The 15,744-nt window shown below is 39.6% G+C and overlaps 1 protein-coding gene across 4 annotated transcripts in view; it reads right to left on the reverse strand.

Moving 5' to 3' along the window:
- Positions 1-3,398, reverse strand: part of GABRR1 (gamma-aminobutyric acid type A receptor subunit rho1) — a gene marked incomplete at both ends in the record, with an annotated part of 40,727 nt that extends 37,329 nt beyond the window's left edge. For all 4 annotated transcript variants that reach the window (XM_081295911.1, XM_081295910.1, XM_081295909.1 and 1 more), the window contains one exon: positions 3,277-3,398. In XM_081295911.1, the coding sequence (XP_081152037.1) occupies positions 3,277-3,398 (122 nt within the window). The remainder of the gene's footprint in view (positions 1-3,276) is intronic.
- Between the last annotated feature and the right edge of the window lie 12,346 nt (positions 3,399-15,744).

A 15,744-nucleotide genomic window follows, 5' to 3' on the forward strand; every position in this document is an offset into this window, starting at 1 on the left:
ACATCAACCAATGGCTCAGAATATACAGCATTTCTAGTTGTGCATTTATAGTCAGTTGATTTTCAACAAAGGTCCCAAGAACACAATGATGGAAAAATGACAGTCTCTTTAATACAGGGTGGTGGGAAAACTGGATCACATACAGAGGAATGAACTTGGACTCTCATCTCACATCCTATGGGAATCAACTCTTAAAGGATTAAAGACCTAAATGTAAGACCCGAATCTATAAAAATATTAGAAGGAAGCATGCAGTAAAATTATAAGACATTGGTTTAGGTAATGATTTTTTAAAATCTGACTCCAAAAGCTGAGGTAACCAAAGCAAGATAAATGGGATTATATCCAACTAAAAAGCACAGCAGAGGAAACAATTTGCAGAGTGAAGAGCTAACTTATAGACCAGGACAAAATATTTGCAAGGTGTACATCTGAGAATGAATTACTGCCCTAAATATATAAGGAACTCAAACAACCCAATAGTAAAAAAGCAAATAATTAGATTTAATTTTTATGTATTTTTTGGTGGCACTGGGGATGAAAAACAGAGGTGCTTTACCACTGAGCTACATCCACAGCCCTTTAAGTTTTTTATTTTGTTTTGTTTCAAAATGGAGTCTTGTTATGTTGCTGAGACTGCCTTCAAACTTGTAATCCTCCTGCCTCAGCTTTCCAAGTTGTTGGTGTTACAAGAGTGCACTACCATGCCTGGTGAATAACCTGATTTTACAAAGGGCAAACCAGAAACAGCAATATATGCTTATAGTCCCAGCACTCAGGAGAATGAAGCAAAAGCATTGCTTAAGCCTAGGAGTTTGAGACCAACTTGGACAATACAGTAAGACCCCCTCTCCCCAACTATTAAAAAAGGGCAAGGGGCCAATTTGTTTTTTCAAAAGGAGACATAAAAATGACCAACAGATAAATGAAAAAAGAAAAAAGCTCAATAACATTAATCACCAGGGAAATGCAAATTAAAACCACAATGAGATATTACATCACACCTGTCAGAATTGCTGTTATAAAAAAGATAAATGCTAAGCATTAGAGAGGATGTTAAGAAAAGGAAATTTTTGTACATTAGTGGTAAGAATATAAGTTAATACAGCTATCATGGAAGACTGTATGGAGGTTCTTAAAAAAAAAGAAAAATAGAATTTCCATAAGATCCAGCAATCCTACTTCATAGTATATACCCAAAGGATCCGAGTTCAGGATGTTGAAGAGACACCTGCATTTCCAGGTCCACTGAAGCACTATTTGCAATAGCCAAGATATGGAAGCAACCCAGGGGTCCATTGTTGGATGAATGGTATGTATTCTCAATGGAATACTATTTAGCCTCAAAAAAGAAGGGGAGTCTGTCATTTGTGACAGAATAAATGAACCTGGAAGATATTATTCTGGGTTTAACAAGTCAGGCACAGAGACAAATACCTAAAGCCAATGACTCTGTCTCCTTTCTAAGCTCCAACTCCAATAGACTAATTGTTTCTAAATGCCTAAAAGAGATCTCCACAGACTATCTGACCACTTTCTTAAATTTAATGTCCAAAAATAGACCTGTCTAAATACCACATGGTGTCACTTATATGTGGAATCTAAAACAACTGAACTTTTTGAACCAGAAAGGAGAATGCAGTTTCCAGAGGCACATGGGGAGAGGGATTGGGAGGAGATACTGGTCAAAGGGGACAAAATTTCAAATAGACAGAGGTATTAGTGGGTTTTTTTGCAATATATTTCACAGCATGGTTACTATAGTTATTAACATTACATTTCAAAATTGCTAAGAGAATACATTTCAAATGTTCTCATACACACACAAAAAAACCCTGAAATGTATTTGAGGTGATGAATATGTTAATTAGCTTGATTTAATCATTTTGCATTGTGTATGTATTTATACACATATAAATATATGTAATACATAAAAATAGCATGACTTTATACCCCATAAATGTATAGTTATAATTTATGAGTTTATAATAAAATAAAAAATTAATAAATAAAATTAAAATCTTTACTTTTAAAAAATTTTTTAAACAAAAGTCTAATTAACTGTGACTTCTTAATCACCAGCATTTGCTAATAGGTTTTTACTCTAACTTGGGAGAGAGGATGAGAAGTTTTTGATGACAACCAATATGGTTCATTGCTATTGTTACTTTTAATTCCTATGAGCATATTTGGTTCAAGCAATCTCTATGGTTGTTTCACTCCACAAATTACACTGTTTGCCAAGCTGATCCTGGTGGGCACAGTGGGCTTTCTCAGTACACCAGGGCTCATGGTAGCCTCTAGATATTTAAGCTCCTAGTTTTATGTTGTTGCAAAGCAGCTTGAAATAAGTGCTATGAGCTATACTGGCTGTGTAGGAGCCCATTCGTATAAGTGTCTCTCAAATCCCAAGAGGCAGGGCACTGAGAAGCAAGACAGCCCCCAGCCCTAAACTTCCAAAAGCTCAATTTCCTTTCATATTCATTGGTGTTTCCAGCTCTTCTATAAAGCCAAAATCAGACTTGGAGATAAGGCTAAGGATCAAAAATCAAAGATGCCCTTACTGACTCCATTTCCTTATCAGTCAAGAAAGAGTGCTGGACTAGGTTGTATCCACAGTCCTGCTTTATTGACTAATGGCATCCAAGCAGGTGGGCAGTGCACATACATGCAACCTTGCCATCAGAGCACCCAGGTGAGGCCAAGCGCAGAAGGCCCAGTGAGGAGTCGCTCCCTGTCTAAGCTCCATCTGCACAAGCTGGTACAGCTGGGGCGGCACGTACTGTGTTGGCAGCTCCATCCCTGCCCCCTCCCAGTTTACAGGTAGGCAATGATCAAAGGGTCCTTCAAGTCACACAATCTACCTTTTTTTTTTAAGATTAAGAAGGGACCCACATATCTAATAGAAATAATAAAATAATTCTATGAGATTAAAGGTCCAATAGGTGATTTGAGAACTCACAGATTTGTTCTAAACCTAGGATACGGATATCAAAGAATTGCCCTTAATATTTTAGAAAATGTGCATATATTCTTTTTTCCAGAATCTCTGTCACTCAGAACAATTATTAGTTAAGAGTTTAAGAATATAGGATGATAATATCATCTAATCTAGCATCATTATAAAAGAAAAGGGGAGAAATGGGAGAACAAAGGGAAAGGGCATCCACACAGAACACAGAAACTGAAAATGATGCTCGGTTCCCAGAACAATGCCCAAGCTTGCTCTGCACACCCTCGTTCCCTAAAATCCTCTGTCGCTCAATGTTCACTCACCTGCCTTTCTTAGACATCTCGTGCACTTCTCTTCCTGGCCAGTGCACTCTGCTTTCAGTGGCCAAAACCCATCCCCACCACAAAAGGAAGATACCAAATTTCATATTCTGGACAGCCAACATGGGTTTCAAAATCCAAACACGTCTCTCAAGAAACCACAAAAAGGAAACGGATGTTCTTTTCTCTCTTAAGACATTATTGGTCTGTTCATTATTGGAAGGATGTTTACTCATGCAAAAAGAAAAAAAAAAATCAACCAGCAGTATGTAATCTGGCAGGCAGGAGAAAGCAATTTCCACTAAACCTATAAATCCTCCTACGTCAGATGTCAGGGATTTTCTGAACTGAGGTTGAATTCCTGTGTCCCTGTGGAACAATTATTTTGGCTGGTCTAAATTAGTTCATCATCAAATGGGGCAAATATGTTAGTCAACGTCTGTATTTTCTTGTCCATTGCATAGAAGGAAGTAAAAATGGACCACAGCAATTTCCAAAATGAAAAAGTCCAGAGGTGCTGAACTGCTTCATATGCCATGTTAATAGCTCCTCCCCAGATCTATTTTAAGCTTCCAGCCATTACTATTTGCTTTGCTGAGGGCTGGATTTGGACAGCTCCCGGCCCCCACTCCTTCTTGTGGCTGAATCCCTAGGACCTCAGACATTGATCAGCACCTGGGCAGGTCATCTCTGTAGATATTGGGAGGGTGAGCAGAGTTTTTAAAATCCTTGTTCTGCACAGAAAGAACTAAATTTCCTTGTCAGTTGCATTATTCTTACTGCAAACCTCATTGTACTTTTCACATTTGAAAAATGCCAGTAATAAATGAACTGTAGCCATCAAGTCTGTGTTAGCTACAGATAGGTTTTCTTTTCCTTTGATGCTTGCTCAAAGACTCTGCTCTAATCTGTAGGCCTGAGTTTGTGTCTTCATCAAAGGACAGTCTCAGAGCCTTGCGGGAGAGGACTGTACTCTGTACTCCAGACCACTGCCTCTTCAAAGCTGAACTTTGAGTCTGTATTGGCAGACTTGAGTCACGATTCCCAGAACTCTGTAGTTGAAAAGCAGACAGTTTCACAAAACTACTAACCCAAGATCCAGCAGAACAAGAATTAATTGTTGTGCTTTGGATACGGTTTGAACATGTTCCCCAGTGGTTCGTGTCCTGGAAGTTCAGTTCCCAGCATGGTGGTGCTGAGTGGTGGAACTCTTAAGAGGTGGGGCCTAGTGCAAAGTAATTAGTTCATATGGAGGTTCTGCTTTCAAAAGGAATTAAAGGGACCCTATTAGTGAGGGAGTTGTTATGAAAAGAGCAAGCCTGGCCCCTGATTCATTCTCTCTCTCTCTCTCTCTCTCTCTCTCTCTCTTCTTTTCTTTCTTTTTTTTTTTTTTTTTTTTTTTGGTACTAGGGATTGAACTCAGGGGCACTCAACCACTGAACCACCTCCTCAGCTCTATTTTGTATTTTATTTAGAGACAGGGTCTCACTGAGTGGCTTAACGCCTCACTTTTCCTGAGGCTGGCTTTGAACCCACAATCCTTCTGTCTCAGACTCCCGAGCTGCTGGGCTTACAGGCATGCTCCAGCATGCTGGGCCTTGATTCCTGTCTCTTTGTATGACTGCTCTCTCCCTCTTGATATACTCCCAAGATACCATCTGCCTGACTTCCATGTGATCAGACCTTCACCAGAGGCTGAAACAGTGAAGACAGCTGATCATGGATGCTTAGCTTCAAAAACTATGAGCTAAATAAACCTCTTTTCTTTTTACATTACTCAGGCATTTTGTTACAGCAACAAAAAATAGACGAATAATTACATAGGCTTATGTAATTGATGAGGGAATTTTATCTAGATTGTTTGGATTATCATCAATTTGTTTTAGATTCCTATTTCCTAGATATGTAAGAATTTTTTTCTTCCTTCTTATGCTATCTGTAATTAACAATAATTTTTAAAATTCTGCTTTTGTAAACCATGATGAAGCATTTTAAAATGATATGTGATTCCCACTGATATAATTCCCCTCCTTCAAGTTCAGAAACATTCCATCCATTTACATTTCATGGCAGTATAATTGTTTGCTTAGGTTCAGTAAAAATCTGTCTTCTTTTGTGCCAGGATATAAGTGGAAGAATCAATTATGCAATCAAGGCCTTGCCCTGGAATGTCTTATTTGAGACTGATGTTCACTTAACTAATGTGGCAAGCCATTTTAAGGAACAAAGTTTAGATGTACTTATGAAATCAATGTCTGCAAAGTCCTCCCTAGAAAATTGATCCTGGGGCCAATTTATAGGGTCCAGGCTTATCGCTTCCTGGCAAGTTCTTGGGGTAATGACTTTTAACCTGGTACTGAGATTAAATTCAGGGCCTCACACATGCAAGGTATGTACTCTAACACTGAGCTACATCCCAGTCACCTTGGGGTAACTTTTTAAGCCTCAAGAAGAAAATAATTCACCCAATGTACAGGTACAGGTGGAGTTTCTTGGGCTTGGTTTCTTAGTCTCAGTAAATAGCAAGTGATAAATGCTTTTAAAAGTCCAGTCTAGGATTCCTTATGGTAACTTCTAGACAGAAGCTAATTTGGAATTGTTCAAATACCTATGGTTCTAGATTTTACAAAACAAACTGAAAGAGGTCTCCATGGTAAATAATACTCTCATGAATTTATGAAAGTAATCAGCCAAATCTAAAGAGACCAGCCTTTTTTTTAAATCAAGAATAACCTTTCTTTGAAATGATATATAATCAGTCACAATGAAAATGAAACTGGTCAGGAAAAACTGTCATACGTTGAGTGGGCAAATGAGATTACTGAGTGTCCTTTCAATAGAATGCTGAGCCCTGTCCAGTGAATCCCCAGGGGATTATCTGATTTTATAGGATGTGTGTCTCTGATTGTCTTTGACTAGGCTATTTTATAATTCTGTAAAGGTAGAAAACTGATAACATGTAGAAAACTGATACTGATGAATATCTTTCCTGTCTAGAGCTATACAAATTATTGTTTTTGTCTGGCAGAAAATATAAATCTCTGTAAATCAAATTCTCATTTGAACTACTTGTAGCATCTTATTGGTCCCCTCACTAATTGAGTTAAATAAATCTTTGATGTCTATTCATATGTTAATCGTCTTTTCATCATTGTTACAAAATACCTGAGATGAACAACTTAAAAGGAAGAAAGGTTTATTTTGGCTCATGGTTTCAGAGGTTTTGGTTGACTGATTTCATTGCTAAGGGCCCACAGTGAGGCAGAGAATCATGGAAAAGAGAGCATGGTGGAGCAGAGTGCTATCTCATAGCAGCCTGGAAACAGGGCAGAGGGAGGTGGTAAGAGGCCAGGCACAAGTTATAATCCAGAAGGCACACAGCCACGGAAATACTCCCTTCAACTAGGTCCCTCCTCCTATAGTTTCTACCACCTCCCAGCAGTCCATTCAAATTATGAAGCCATTAATGATTAATCCACAAATAAGGTTAGAACCCTCGTGAGTGAACTAATCATTTCCTAAAGTCCTACCTCTGAACCTTTCTGCATTGGGCCAAGCCTTCAACATATGAGCTTTCAGGGGGCATTCCAGAGTCAAACCATATCAGTGCCTTTTGTAGGTCTATGAGAGTCTTGTTTATATCCTGGTGTATAAATCATCCTTCAACAGCACTGCCGATACATAGATGTTGAAAATAATCCAACACATAGAAATAAAGGCAGAGCATGTGTTGTCTCCAGACTCTGTGTAACTCAGCATGGTTAGATACTTCTTTGTCGTGATTTGCTGATCTGGAGAACCAAGTGGCAAAGAGGAGATATTCTGGGGCTAAGCACATTGAAAAGTCCAGGACAATAAGGCCTTAAGTTGGGGGGTAGGGGACATGAATGAACCTTTGATACCAGATTGGAAAATGCCTCTCTTTCTTGTTTAGAGGATCTGGACTATCTCCAGGGGCCAGAAACCTGGGCATGACTAAAGGGAGCAAATTCAGAAAGCCTCAAACATGCATTTCCTGCCCTCTCTTAGCAGAGCTGGCTCAGCAGGTTTGAGTTAGACCAATGGGAGGACAGGCTAATAAAGCCTTTGCAACAAGGCTGCTTCTTCCACCAGGAAGCTCCCAGGCAGAGGCTTGAGGGCAAGTGCTAAGAGCCACAGCCAAGTACTATGATGCATGGCATTTTTGGTTGAAAGGTGACGCCAGCAAGCCATTGAGATGATATGATTATGTTAAGATCTGCATTCATATGGATATTGGACTCCTGCTGTCCACCTTGGCCTGCTACAGGACTCCTGGAGAGTTCCCATTGGTTGGGGAAGTGTGGTAGGAGGGAATTCCGGAGGAGGGACTTACTGTTGGGGTCGGAGAGATTTTTACCTTGAGATGGAGTCTTATTAAGTTGCTAAGAACCTTGCTAAATTGCTGAGTCTGGCCTCAAACTTGTAATCCTTCTGCCTCAGCCTCTTGAGCCACTGGGATTACAGGCATGTGCCACCACGCCCAGGCCAGACCAATTTTTAAAACAAGGCATTTTGACCCAACTCTCTCTTTCCTTTGCTCAGTGTAGCAGTTTCTTCTGTCTTCTCACTTTTTATTCTTCACCCATCATGGCCTTCCCCTCACCAATGCGGGGTATGCAGGGTAAAAATTCCTTCGGTTGGGGGCTGGGGTTTGGCTCAGTGGTTGAGCACTTTGCTCGCATGTGTGAGGCCCTTAGTTCCATCCTGAGGGAGGGAGGGAGGGAGGGAGGGAGGGAAGGAAGGAAGGAAGGATATTGTGTCCATCTACAGCTAAAAAAAGAAGGAAAGAAGGAAAGAAGAAAGAAGGAAAGAAAGAAAGATATTGTGTCCATCTACAGCTAAAAAAAATTTTAAAAACAACCCTCCTTCCGTGGAGGAAAGACCAGGCAATTATTGACTCTAACTGACTTTTGCATGGCCTTTGAGTGTCCCTTCTAGCCCTCCCAACCAGCAGAACATGACACACAAGACATAATGACTGATAGAGTTAACTTCAGATACCACACTCCACCTGCTCCCAGACAACGGCCCCAGGTGCCCATGAACTGTTTTCACACCCGTGTTTTTTTTCTGACTCTGAACTTAGTTTTTAAACATGGTCTCTCAGCATTGGACTGAACCTTCCCAGGCAGGGAATTAGGAATGAGTTAGAGAAAAACAAAGGGATTTGATGAAACAATGACCAGAGGAGTCATTCCTGAAGCGGCTGCATCACCGAAATGACTAGCATATAATTTAAGCTGCTGCTATAATCAAGGCATTTGTGCTAGATTTCCATTATCCTAATAAATACTTGAGATAATCAACTTGTAAAGGGAACACAGTTCATTTTGGCTTAGAGTTTTAAAGGGTTCAGTCCATGATCAGTTTTCCCCGTTACTTTGGGCCTCTCATGATACATCATGGTGGAAGAACATGTTGGAGCAAAACCACTCCCTTCATGGTTAGGAAGCAAAAGAGAAAGAAAGAAACTAGTTTCCACAATTCCCTTCAAGGTCACATCTCCATCTATCTAAACCTCCCACTAGACCTCAACCCTTAAGAGTTCTGCCACCTCCCAATAGAGCCATGTGCTGAGAACCCAGCCTTTAATACATGGACAAATACTTGAGATATTTGGTATCTGGGAGATATTTAAGATGCAAACTATCACAACAAAGATCAACAAATAAGATAGAACATTGTTTATTTTTCATTTTCATGGGTAAGTAGTCCAGGCTAATAGAGATACCTGCTCCAGGGTGAAGTTCTTTCCATCTTGTCCCTTCTTAGGGCACGATTCTTATGTAAATAGTTAGAGCTGGCTGCCACCACAGCTGCAGCACAGGCCATGGGAAGGAAAGAGCAGAAATAAAAGGCAAGCAATTTCCTTAAGCAAGGGATACAGGAGCTACACTCACCACTTCTATTCACACTCATTGGCAAGAATTTGACCTCATGGCCACTCTTAACTATGAAGGGTCTAAGAAATGCAGTTTCTAAAGTCACCTGCTGCCTGTCTAAAACTCTATCACTATGAAATAAAGGAGAATAGGTTTGGGGGCACAATCATCAATCTGAAAAATTCTCCAATTTTGTTTTCCTTCCTGATCAGGCAGCAGTGACTTGAATCCTAGATTCTGTTCCTATAAATCTCCTTTGCTTGGTTTTTGTTCCCTTTGCCTCGTTTCATGTCTGAAGCTAAATTCTCAGGTCAGTGAGAACCTCCAAATTAAATGAAGAGAGGACAAAATGTTAGTTAGACCATGCATATCAGGCAAGGCTGTGGTACTTATAGTGTGCTTCCAAAGTAGCCACCCCTGTTCCATCTCTGCTATTTTAAGTCAGGTCAGACTCCGTGATTTCTAGGTCCTTTAATGCCCATCTGTAATGTACTCTCTTTATCATTTCCCTGTCACCCCTTCCCATAAACCAGCCAGTGTCACACTGAAAGCACTTAACTTATTTAACTCAAGTTATTGAATATGATGATGATGTGAGGCTATTTGGAGACTGATCACCATCTGTACTGAAATTTTCATGGTGGATGGGAAATACAGATGAAGGAGAAGATGCAATTAGCTTCTATTAGCTTTTTAAAGTCTAAGCCTTGTCTGAACACATCAAGCCTAGTGTCTAAGACTGCTCCAATCACAACTACAGTGCCAAGGATCAATAGTCCATTAGACTAAGACCTTTTGATAACAGAGCCTTAATTTTATCTGCACTTTTTTTTTCATTATAAGCACCACCACCAGCTTGGTGGAAATCAATAAATATCTGCTGCATGACTAAAAGCGCATAGATTTTAGGTTTGCACGTGGGCATGTGGGTATCTGGTTGTTCCAACACTGTTGAAAAAAGAAATAAACTTTTTGTATTAAAATTGCCTTTGTTCCTTTGTTAAAGAGAAATTTCTAAGTTTATTTCTAAGATCTCTATGCCGTTCCATTGATCTACTTCTGCTACCCAGTATTACACTGTGTGGGCTCTCATAGCTTCATTGTAAGACTTGAGGTTGGGTAGTGTCAGTTCTACAACTTTGTTCTTCAGTGTTGCATTGGCTAGGCATTCCCCCCCCCCACTTTTTTGTTGTTGTTGTTGTTTTTAATATCTTTTATTTATACATGGACATAATATCTTTATTTTTGTTTATTTATTTTTATGTGGTACTGAGGATTCAACCTAGTGCCTCACCTGCGCGAGGCAAGTGCTCTGACCCTGAGCCACAACCCCACCCTGCATTTCCCCTTTTTATATAAATTTAAGAATCAGTTTGTCAATATTCATAATATAACTTGCTGAAATTGTGATTGGGATTGGATTGAATCTACAGAAAGCATTGAAACTTTAACAATATTGAAACTTCTTATCCATTAACAAGAGCTATCATTCCATTTAATTAATTTTTCTTGATTTCATAGTGAATGAAATAAATGAATAAATGAGTTAATTATACTGCCACTAAGATATCATGTTTGAAATTATTTGTGGAAGTTAAGAGCCTGAGTCCTACCACAGAATTTTCTTATTTTCAACTTATCTTTTAATGAATGATGAAGGAGGCAAAATAACAAATTTCTGAGTACTTATGTCCAATAAATAATTTCAATGAGCTTATGTCTTCAATTGCACTGATTAACTCTCATCCTGACCCCATCAATTCCTCCCTTGACAACCACATTAGCTTCTTTTTGTGTGAGTGTGAGATGATCATTTAATTAGATTTTCCCATGAGAGTAGGAATGACATCATCAATCACAATATAAATAACAAATGTAAGGTTACATATTGCATACTATTATTTTTTTTCTCTAATACTGCTTGGTTATTAGCAATCTCCAGGATTAACACACACATACAATAGCTTTTTTTTCTTTTTTTTTTTTTTTTTGAGTACTGGGGATTGAACTCAGGGGCACTCTACCATTGAGCCCTATTTTGTATTTTATTTAGAGAAAGGGTCTCACTGAGTTGCTCAGTGCCTCACTTTTGCTGAGGCTAGCTTTGAACTCAAGATCCTCCTGCCTCAGACTCCTGAGCTGCTGGGATTATAGGTGTGTGCTACCGTGCTCTGCCACAAATACTTTCTTACCTGTCCCCCCATCCCAAGTCTACCCTTGACTCTGCCAGTTATCAGCTTATTTGCTCTCCATCCACGCCCACTTTTCTTGGCCCTACTTTGTGATACTAGAGCTGACTCTGTAAACCATGTTTTCCTTAGTCAGCCAACGTGGTGCCAGGCTCTTCCTATAGAGGGTGAAAGTCAGAGTTTGCCAGGCTGGCAGAGAGAAAGGAGAATTTTCTTCTCACTGTTTTAATTTTTTAAAGGGGGGATAAAGAGCCCATGTGCAATGGCTTCCTTTTCCCCAAAGAGGTTGGGGTTCTTGGGGTTCCAGCAAGCAGCTCCCAGGGAGTTCTTTCTTCTTCCCAGTGTTGGGCAGCTTGTTCCTGCAGGAGCCACATTCTTGTTAGAATCTGGGTCTCAGACCTTACAGGACTTCCTCCAAGTTCCGAAGTTCCTTCTCTGTTTGTTCCTCAGCCCTAGAAAGGCTCCCTGCGGTAGCTACCTTTGCATACCTCAGGGTCCTCTGCAGTCCCTTACAGGTCAGCTCCTTATTCTAGTTAACAACTCATATTTCAATGTTCCCTGTTCAAATTGCTGGTGTTGTTTTTGCCTTTTGACCAGACTGTGACTGACACACTCCCTATGCTATTTTTTTTTTTTTTTTTGATCCACTGAGTGTCTACTGAGAAAATTAAAATACAGTTTCTGTTTGTTTTAAACAGGGACTCACTACATTGCCCAGGCTGGTCTTCAATCTCCAGGCTAAAGCAAGCCTCTCACCTGCTGGGACTTACAGGCCCGTGCCACCATGCTCAGCTTGAAAAATAGATTTTTGGCCATAAGGTGACTGTGCCCTCCGCTCCTGCTGATATACTTCTGTGGTTGCTTTGAATTAAAGCTAAACTCTACCTTAGCTTCCAAGACCTCTGCCAAGCTTCCCAAATGTATCTGGTTTTCTTGCCCATCTTACTATTCCTGATGCAGTAGTTTCACATGCCAGGTGGCAGGCCATTGTACCCAGTTATTTAATCAGGTCCTAATCTAGGTTTTGCTATGAAAGTGTTTTGTAGATGTGGTTAACATCTACGATCAGTTGCTTCATGTAAAGATTACCCCTGATGATGCAGGTGGCCTCATCTAATCACTTGAAAGCCCTTTAGAGCAAAACTGAGGTTCTTGAAGAAGGATTTCTGCCTCAAGACTACGGCACCAACTCCTTACCAAGAATGGCAGCCTAGAGGCCTGCCCTGCACACTGCTGATTGGCAGCCCTAGCAACCGCACACTAAAATAGGCTATGCAGAACATATAGGATCTGTATCTATGTCTTGCTATCTATTCTACATATATACCCTAAGACCTCAAACCCCTCTGGCCTTGCCTGGAGTTTCACTCCCCACTTTGCAGGGCTGGTTCTGCTCACGCTTTAGGTCTCTACAAGCATTGCCTTTTTGGAGAAGGCTTCCCAAATGACCCCTACATAAGTGAACCTTGTAGATATTCAATGTCTTCTTCTCCTGGGCTGGGGATGTGGCTCAAGCGGTAGTGCGCTCGCCTGGCATGCGTGCAGCCCAGGTTCGATCCTCAGCACCACATACAAACAAAGATATGTGTCCGCCGAAAACTAAAAAATAAATATTTAAAAAAAAATTCTCTCTCTCTCAATGTCTTCTTCTCCTTTGAAGCCTTTCAAACTACTACTTTGTTGTTGGCCTCCCCGATCAAGATGTTAATGGTCAGTAAGGCATATCTGTTTTGCTTACCACTTAGAACCTTACCTGACTTATAGTAGTTGCTCAATAAATGTTTAGTGAATGAATAAATAGACCTATCAAATGCTCACAGCTTTTATTTCCTTTTATTCATTTTATTTTTGTTTAATAAAACTGTAAATAAGCAGCACAATTCACAATAGCTAAACTGTGGAGCCAAACTAGATGTCCTTCAGTGGATGAATGGATAAAAAAATGTGGCATATACATACAATGGAATTTTACTCAGCATTAAAAAAGAACAAGACCATGGCATTTGCAGGTAAATGGATGGCGTTGGAGAAGATAGTGCTAAGTGAAGTCAGCCAATCCCCCCCCCAAAAAAACAAATACCGAATGTTTTCTCTGATATAAGGAGGCTGACTTATAGTGGGATTGGGAGGGAGATCATGGGAGGAATAGATGAATTCTAGAGAGGAAAGGTGGGTGGGAGGGAAAAGGAGCGGGCAGGGGATTAGCAAGGATGGTGGAATGTGATGGACATCATTATACAAAGTACATGAATGAAGATTTGAATTGGGTGTCAATATACTTTATATACAGAGATACAAAAATTGTGGTATATATGTGTATTAAGAATTGTAATGCAAAAAAAAAAAAAAAAGAATAGCGTTACCTTAGATGATTAGGTAGAGGGAATGAAAGGAGGGGAAGGCAGGGGATGTGGGGATAAGAAAGATAGTAGAATGAAACAGACATTATTACTGTATGTATGTATGTGACTGTATGACCAATGTGATCCTACAATATGTATACTCCAAAAAATGAGAAATTATATCCCATCTATGTATGATATATCAAAGTATATAAGTGCATTCTACTGTCATATGTAACTAATTAAAACAAATAAAAATTTAAAAAAGAAAATGCAAAAAAATCTCAAGATTAAAGATGGATTATTTACAATATAAAAAAACTGTAAATAAATAGAAGAAAGACCAGTAAAGAAAAGGGAACAGGGGAGGGAGGAGGGGAGAGAAAGGGGAAGAATTAGGAACTGAATTGGAGCAAATTATATTCCATGCTTGCGTAATTATGAACTCCAATATTCTGTATGTCTATAATGAACCATAAATACATAAGTAAATAAATAAACAAAATATAGGAGATGAATGTCCGTGTGTTACTTAATATATTTCAGAAAAAATTCAACAAAGTCTAAATAAAAACTGTTTCTGATTAGCATTGATCTTATTTTTAAAATATCATACCATAATTACTCTAATTTTTCTCACCTTGAAAAGTCTGTCCAAATCTTAGCATCATGTGAAGCTCCTCCTCTACAAAACAAGCTCTCCTGACACAATAGCCCTTCCTTGGTGTAATGATGGCACTTACTTACTATGTACCACATAACTTTAGCGTTCGATTTACTGCTGCTTAAAACGGTTGGCTTCTGTTTCGCATACACAAGCCTCTTTGTCGAAGCACAATGTAAATATCATCATTGTGTCTTATTTGTCTTTTCATTACACACAGCATCCAGCACAAGATTGTCTACTATTGGATGAAATTTTGATTTGTTTATGATTCATTATTTCACATAATTGTGGTCAAATAATAGATCTTTTATGAATCCTGAAACTAATTATCTAGTGATTCTTTGAGTAATTCATTAAACACTTGGCCAAAATCCTTGTTGGCAAATTGGGCACTGTGGTCTACTTTCTATGAGTCAACCCCTAATCCTTGATTTTGCAGCTCTTTCCACGGAGAGCCCAAAGTGGCTTTAAAAATGTGGTCTCTACAAAAGAAAGTCTAGCAGACTAGAGGAGAACAGGGGAGGGGAGGGTGGACAGGAGAGAAAAGGGAGGATGGGAACAGTAATCAAATTGCATGCATGTATGATTTTGTAGGATGAACCAAACTACCATGTAAAACTGTATTTTAAAAATAAAATGTGATCTCCTATCTGGGCACAGTGGTGTATGCCTGTAATCCCAGCAATTCAGGAGGCCGAGACAGGAAGATTACAAGTTTGAGGCCAGGCTCAGCAACTTAGTGAGGCCCTAAGAAACTTAGCAAGACCTTGTCTCAAAAATAACAAGGACTGGGGATGTGGCTCAGTGGAAAAACACCCGTGGGTTCAATTCCCAGTACCCCCCCAAAAAAAGAAAGTGGTTTCTAGAGTAAGTTAATTAGAGGTTTTAAATGTGAACTAGCAATGAAGGAAAAACTGATATAGTCCACCTGAGGAGAGAAGGAAGACAGAATCAAAGATTTCTATTTACAGAAACTTCCATGACTTGCTATCTTAAATGACTTGATTTTTCCCCCTCCATCAGGCTAGAACTAGAAAAGAGAGGAGCATTTATGAAGGACATGGTATTTCCAGCACTACCATGGGCATCTTGGGTGATTCAGGGTAAGTATTGACTTTCTGTACTATAACCTCTTCACTTGGAAACAATCCTTCTGAATTATAGTTCCATCTAGGATGATGCGTAAATAGTAACTATTCGTAGAGGGCTGTGTCAATGAAACAGAACACCACAGAAATGATATGAACCTCATCCTCAACAAGTGAGCCATGAGAAACAACAGGTAGTTTAAAGTGAAAAGTAGCAGGACTGACAACACTGGGTAGTCAGGGAAATGGAAGGGGGACCATCCATGCATGCAGGTGCTGTAT

The sequence above is a fragment of the Spermophilus citellus genome (assembly GCF_964194105.1).
Source record: "Spermophilus citellus genome assembly, chromosome: 5".
NCBI lineage: Eukaryota > Metazoa > Chordata > Mammalia > Rodentia > Sciuridae > Spermophilus > Spermophilus citellus.